We start from the raw sequence: 7573 nt of genomic DNA, 5'->3' as shown, positions 1-7573 counted from the left end.
ATTTACAATGGGGGTGTTGAAAAAATTATTCAATAGTTGAATGTCTACAATGGTTTGTTGAATGAGGTGTTTAATGTGATGTGGATTAATTGGTGTTGAAAAGATTCAACATGTTGAATGAGAAAAAAGTGGGGCCACATGCAACACTTTACACAATTTTATTGGTTGTTGTGATTATTTAGATTTTATTTTCTTTTAATCATTTAAAATTAATTATTTCATAGTAAATAAATTTTTTATTTATTTTTATTTTTATCAAAATTCATTATTTTTTTTCCTCTATAAATAGAGACTTGGTTCATTTGATTTGGACTCATAAAAAAAAGGGTTAAATAAGTTTTTGGTCCCTATAAATATTGCAATTTCATTTTTAGTCCCTCCCTATCTTTAGGCAACGGTTTTAGCTGATTTTGGCAACGATTTTCTTGTAAAAACCGTTGCCTAAAGGCAGGGAGGGACTAAAAATGAAAACTGGAATATTTATAGGGACCAAAAACTTATTTAACCCTAAAAAAAATTCACTTTTTTCTCTCAATTTTTTTTCTATTTAGCCTTAAAAAAAATCATTGTTTGTAGCTCTAAACATCCTTGTAGTGAAATGGATCCCAACAATAACCCTTTTAACACCCAAAATTCTACTAATTATCCTTTCAACTATATATTTCAAAATCAATCTTCCAACAAACAAGGTCCCCAAAATATACCAAATTATGGATTTCCTCCGAATTTCATAATGTCGTCATCTAATCCAAGTTATCGCCCATATTATGGAATGATGCCATATTCATCTCAAACACCCCCTGATTATTCTTCTACTCCGATGAGAAATGAAAATATTTCGAATGTTGGAGTTGATGAATTTCCTGAGTTTTCTACACAAATGGATATTGGTGCCATGAGAGGTGGTCAAGGAGCCACTCCAAATGCAGATGATTCAACTCCTATACGCCGGAAAAGCCCCAAATGGACCACTGATCAAAATTTGGTTCTAATTAGTGGGTGGATTAAATATGGAACAGATAGTGTTGTTGGGAGAAACCAAAAAAGTGATTCATATTGGGGGAAAATTGCTGATTATTGTAATGAGCATTGCTCATTTGATCCTCCCCGTGATGGAGCTGCATGCAGAAATCATTACAACTACATGAGCAGAATACTCAATAAATGGATTGGCGCTTATGATAATGCTAAACGTATGCAACAAAGCGGGTGGTCGGAGAATGATGTATTGGCAAAAGCGCATGAATTATATTCAAGTGGTAAGAGTGGACATTTTCTTTTAATGTCAGAATGGCTTGCTGTCCATGATCAACCACGTTACGGTAGTCAGGTAGGAGGAAATACTGGATCTGGAAGTAGTGGATCTAAGAGAGTCCATGAGAGTGATGTAAGTGATTCCAACTCTGTTGGATCAAGTGCTCGCCCAATGGGGAGGGATGCAGCTAAAAAAAAGGGTAAAAAAAAAAGCAAGGGCGCAACCTTGGAATCGGTCAATGAAGAGTGGAATGAATTCAAACAATTTAAGGAGAAAGAGTTGGAACGATTGGACAAAATAGCCATGAGGCAAGAGGAGGCTAACCAATTGTTGAAAGAAAATACTGAGGCTAAGAAGATGAAGATGTTTATGAAGCTAAGTTCAAAGGAGCATCTCGATGACCGAAGCAAAGAGTTGTTGGAAAAGTTAGGCCGCGATCTATTTGGAAATTAAGTGTTGTCAAGTCGTTATTTGTAGTTTGTATTTTGATTTCTATGTTGTCACAATATTTGGTCTTCCTATTTTGTCAAGTCGTTATTTGTAGTTTGTATTTTGATTTCTATGTTGTCACAATATTTGGTCTTCCTATTTTGTCAAGTCGTTATTTGTAGTTTGTATTTTGATTTCTATGTTGTCACATTATTTGGTCTTCCTATTTTGTCAAGTCGTTATTTGTAGTTTGTATTTTGATTTCCATGTTGTCACATTATTTGATCTTCCTATTTTGTCACACTATTTGTTTGTAGTTTGTACTTTGATTCTTATTTTGTCACATTATTTAGTCACATCATTTGGAATATATACTCCCTAAATAATTACCTTGTCGATTTGGATGAGAATAAGACTTATCAATGCATGTGAGTCTCATTCTTATATTTAGAGAACTCCATTAAGATAAAAAAATAAATGAAGAACGAACCACCAATGCATGTGAGTTTACCATACATATATGACAAATGAACCATCAATGCATGTGAATTTACTATACATATATGACAAATGAACCATCAATGCATGTGAATTTCTATTTTGTCATATTGTTTGGTCTTCTTATTTTGTCACATTATTTGGTCATATTATTTGGTCATATTATTTGGTCATATTATTTGTATTTTGATTTCTTATAAATGGGAGCTCATTCTTCTATTGATGTACCAAAAATATCAATGGATCCTACAGAATTTCCTTTTGATATTGAAGCTTACAAAAGGAAGTCTGAAATCGAAGAGAGGTATATCATCAACCGGTTTAATGAGCGACGAAATCAAATAGAGGGAGGATATAAACACTGTGGCAAGAGAAAATATCTCAACAGAGATCATACAGCGGAAAATCAAAGACTAATTGACGATTACTTTGCAGACCAACCTACATACGATGATGCGATGTTTCGTCGACGATTTCGGATGCGGAAACATGTGTTCCTTCGGAGCGTTGGGGAACTATCCAGTAGTGACAACTACTTCACCCAAAGAGTTGACGCAACAAAAAAAGAAGGTATATCTCCATTAGCAAAATGTACCACGGCCATGCGAATGTTAGCATATGGTGTGGCGGCCGATGCGGTCGATGAATACATCAAAATAGGAGGTACTACAGCATTGGAGTGCTTACGTAGATTCTTTAAAGGAATCATACATTTGTATGAGCCAGTGTACCTCAGAGCCCCAACGCAAGATGACCTGCAAAGAATACTGCGTGTTAGTGAAATGCGGGGGTTCCCGGGGACGATTGGCAGTATTGATTGCATGCACTGGGAATGGAAAAATTGTCCTACAGCATGGGAAGGTCAATTTACCCGGGGAGATAAGGGAACCACCACTGTTATTCTTGAAGCAGTTGCAACTTATGATTTATGGATTTGGCATGCCTTTTTTGGATGTCCAGGCACATTGAACGATATAAATGTTTTAGATCGTTCACCTGTGTTCGATGATGTTGAACAGGGAAATACTCCAAAAGTGAACTTCTTTGTGAATCAACGACCGTATAATATGGCATACTATCTTGCTGATGGTATCTACCCTTCTTATCCAACTTTCGTCAAATCAATTAGACTTCCTCAAAGTGAACCAGATAAGTTATTTGCAAAATATTAGGAGGGATGTCGGAAGGACATCGAACGTGCATTTGGGGTGTTGCAGGCTCGATTTAAAATCATCCACGAACCAGCCCGTTTGTGGGACATAAACGATTTGGCTCTCATCATGAGGTCATGTATCATATTAAATAATATGATTGTTGAGGATGAACGAGATATATATGCTCAAAATTGGACAGATTATGATCAATCTGAGGCAAGTGAGTCTAGTACACCGGAGTCATTCTCGACCGAGGTGCTACCTGCATTTGCGAATCACGTGCGTGCTAGATCTGTGATGCGTGATTCAAATGTACATCACGAATTGCAAGCAGATCTAGTCAAACACATATGGGAAAAGTTCGGAATATTTCATGATTAAATAAATTGTTTGTGAGCCGAGTCTATTGTACTAATTAAATTATGTGTGTTTCATTTTTTGTGTGTTTCTTTTTTAGTGTGTTGTGTGTTTAGTGTATTTATTGCATTTTTAAGTTTTTTTATAATTTTATTTTTTTAAAAAATAACTATTTTTACATCTCTTATTTATTACTTGCAAGAAAAAAAAATTAAGAATAGAAAATTAGAAAAAATAAATAAATTATTAAATTTAAAAAAAAAAGTTTAAATATTAATTATTTTAATTTAATTTTAATTGATAATAGATATTAATATATAATCATAAAAACAAAACTTTAAAAGAAAATAAGAATATGATGTGGGGTAGGGTGTTGAATTTTATTAAACAAAACCATTGTAGTGAAAAAAAATTGAATAGGTGTTGAATTATTAGGTGGAAGAGAGAGAAGATGATGTGGAAGATAAAAAGTGAAAAAGTAGGGTGTTAAATAATGTAACCATTGTACATAGTCTTACATAACCGACCTACTAATTGAAATAACAAATTCTTTATTGGCCCAAGAGGTTGATCTGGTATATGAATATTCACGGCTGACTTTTTTTTGGATGACTCACTGCCTATATATGTTTGCAATTTAATTATCATGTTTTAAATAATGCTACCTCATTAATATTTGTTTATTGTTGCAACAAAATTATGCCAAGTCTTAACACATCATTACATATATATATATATATATATATATATATATATATATATATATATATATATATATATATATATATATATATATATATATACTTATAATATAAAAATGTTTCTTAAAAATAAATTAGAATAATTTAATTTTGTATTCTTTACATTTTGTTTGGTGATGAATGGGTAAAAGAATAAAAGAAAATAAAGAGAAAGATATTCTGATTATTTAGATGATTTGGTATTAGAAAAAGTAAAAGGTTTTTTATTTTATTTTAAAAGATAACAAAAATGTCAAGTGAAAATTAGATATGACTATAATACAACAACAATAATCAAACTTGCACTAAATGAGATAGACACTTTCTCGCACTAAATAAAATTGGTTACATAAATCAAATTTTACATAATGTAATATTCAAAATTATTACGCGAAATTAAATAGAACAAACATAATTATTTAATAATTTTAGTACATTCAACAAAAAATTAATGGTGTATAAACTAAAAAAGGGTACAAAATATAAAATATATTTATTAATAATCTAATAAAAACTTTAATTTTATAAATAGAATTATCATTTTATTAATTGATTTAAAACTATCGTTTTGCATATACATTACATATTATGAATAATAAATTACTAAAAAAATGAGTCATATAGTTTCTTAAGAGTTAAAATAAATTTTTACTAAAAGATTGAATTCTCTCAAATAAATATAAAACAATATCTATAAAACAATAATAATCATTATTTAATATTTAATAAGTTATTTAAATGAATAAAATCAATTTAATAATATGAAAATAATAAGTTTGATGAGTTGTGTGTCATGCAACGGATAGCAAGCAATTGAAAATATCCAAGTAACATGAGTGGATTATGTTTGCCCAATAAAAAATGAAAGAGAGTTGCTCATTACACCTTTATTATTGGAAGTTACTTTTTTTCATTCTTATGCGTGCTCTCCCATTATTGGAAAAAGTCACAATTGTTTCTAGCATATGGAGGTGCATCTTACGTATCTTTTTTACACATTTTTCAGCGTAAATTAATGAGACATCTTTATTTTGTCAAAACTTAATTCGGAGATGTATCTTCGTATGCTTATGAGATTGATCCGCAAATGTATTTCCGTAAACACCTTTAATTTAAAATTTAGGGAGTTTTACCAAAATGTATCCCCTGACGCTTTTATTTCATATATTCGTGTCAGACCCTTCCCTATTCCTCCTTCATTTTTTGAAAAGTAATTCAAAAAACTTCATTCGAGCTCTTTTGCTGTAAATCATTTTCAAACCATATTTGAGGAAGTTTCATCAAGTTCACTCATACATTCAATTTCATTTGCTGCAAAATTACTCACTCCATTCAAGCTTCTCATCCACAACTTTGATCCGGTAAGTTTCTCATTTCATTCTTTTTTTATGTGTGTTTTGAATTATATTTTAGGTAACATAAGTTGTTTAAGCTGCATTAGATAGTAGTGCAATCAAAATAGGTAGTTGTTATGGGACATGCATTTTTATTTGGTTAGTGGTTAGGGCAGCAATGGGGTTTTCCTATTGTTGAAAATCACAACTTCATCCGGAGATGCATATCTGGATTTTGTATGACCTGTTTTTGAATCATATGTATCCTTGGATTTGTACTTGGTTGTTTTTTGGTTGAATTTTTTATGTGACTTTCTAGTTTTAACGCAGGTGCAATGGCTGAAAAAACCCTGACATAATTATACTTGGTCGCGTGTCCCAAACCTGCAACTGTACGACGTAAAATAGCCACACCTAGGACCACGAGCCCACAAGTCGATGATAACTTATGGCCAATTATGTGCTGCTGCATACTTGACCATAAACCATGGCATGCAGAAGGCATTTGCATAGAGATAACATTTAGAGACAATTTCTTTCTACCTTCCTATTGGCGAGATGACCATCACTCCAAATGACATCCCATGCCTCCTACATCTCTCATTACGGGAGAACTACTAGACCATGGAAAGCTCGGTCGAGAGGAAACCAGCAAAATGATGGTTACATATTTGGGGGCTGACGCAATCGAGGCTGCAAATGAGGTAGCTGACACCAGGGGTACTTAAGGCTATGGATCACCACACGCAGGATGTGTCAGCGGTCTGTCAACGTATTGTAGATATGGGGAGATTAGACATAGAGGCCGGAATATTTTAGGAAAGAATTCCCCATTTTGCCCCCGTAGAAGGCATTGTTTTCGAGGCACGAGATACCTTGTAGTAAAGGAAGAAAAGCAATGGGGTTAGACATACTTAGTAGTTTTTATTTGTTATATTATTTTGTTGTATCTTCAAAACTAGTTATGTATGATCGGTACATTTTGATTTTACTTTAATTAATGTGTGACTTTTTTAATGTATGAGTAGCATGTTCGAATCAATTAGTGTATCCGTTTTTCAATTTATGGCCTAAAATGACCTAAAATATAAGTTGGTATAAAATATTAATGTTGAGACAATGATGCTACCTTGAAAGCATTCAGGGGATTTCTAGAGAAGCGTCTCTGAAATACCCCCTAAATAAACCTTTAAATGACTTCAGGGGATATATTGGAGATGCATCTTTGAAAATACTCCAAAAAATTACGGAGGTGCATCTCTAGATTAGGTTTTGGAAAAAATGGGGTGCCTATTTGAAACATGAGGGCTGGTATGCTTTAAGGCGCATTCGCGGATGCATCTCTAAACGCAAGAATAACATTCTCAGTTTTTCAAAGGTGTAAGTCACATCCTATAGGGTGGGATGAGCATTTCCCTTATTATTTATTTCAAATTCTTTAAATTTTAAAAAACTTCCCTCTCGCACTATTCAAATTATACAGTCAAGACACAACCATAATTCTCAACACCAACGCCTCTATTTGGAGTGGACTTCAAGAATGTAATTAAGGTGTCCATATTATACCTTATGGACACAAAGTGGCGTAGTCTACATAGTAACATTTAGATAATCATGTTTTATGCATATTAATTTCTTAAACTCATTCACTAATGATTAAATATTATTTTCTTAAACTCTATAAAAAATTCTTTCATCATTATTCAATAATTTTGTTTCAAAACACAATTTAATTTAATTTTGACATCACAAATTACACGTAGTGTACAATGTAACATTGATGATCATTAAATAATCCGATTCTTT

At 32.4% G+C, this 7573-nt stretch overlaps 1 protein-coding gene and 1 pseudogene across 1 annotated transcript; both read left to right on the top strand.

Annotated features, from left to right (window-relative positions):
• The first annotated feature begins 598 nt into the window (after positions 1–598).
• Positions 599–1946, top strand: LOC131636174 (glutathione S-transferase T3-like). Its single transcript, XM_058906829.1, has one exon. It carries the CDS (start codon positions 599–601, stop codon positions 1706–1708), a length of 1110 nt encoding a protein of 369 aa, XP_058762812.1. The 3' UTR covers positions 1709–1946.
• Positions 1947–2382: 436 nt separating this feature from the next.
• On the top strand, positions 2383–3802 carry LOC131636173 (uncharacterized; annotated as a pseudogene).
• The last annotated feature ends 3771 nt before the right edge of the window (positions 3803–7573 follow it).

This window comes from Vicia villosa, unplaced genomic scaffold (assembly GCF_029867415.1).
Source record: "Vicia villosa cultivar HV-30 ecotype Madison, WI unplaced genomic scaffold, Vvil1.0 ctg.001657F_1_1, whole genome shotgun sequence".
Taxonomy (NCBI): domain Eukaryota; kingdom Viridiplantae; phylum Streptophyta; class Magnoliopsida; order Fabales; family Fabaceae; genus Vicia; species Vicia villosa.
The sequence above is the reverse complement of the archived record's forward strand: the minus strand, read 5'-3'. Positions and strand labels throughout refer to the sequence as shown.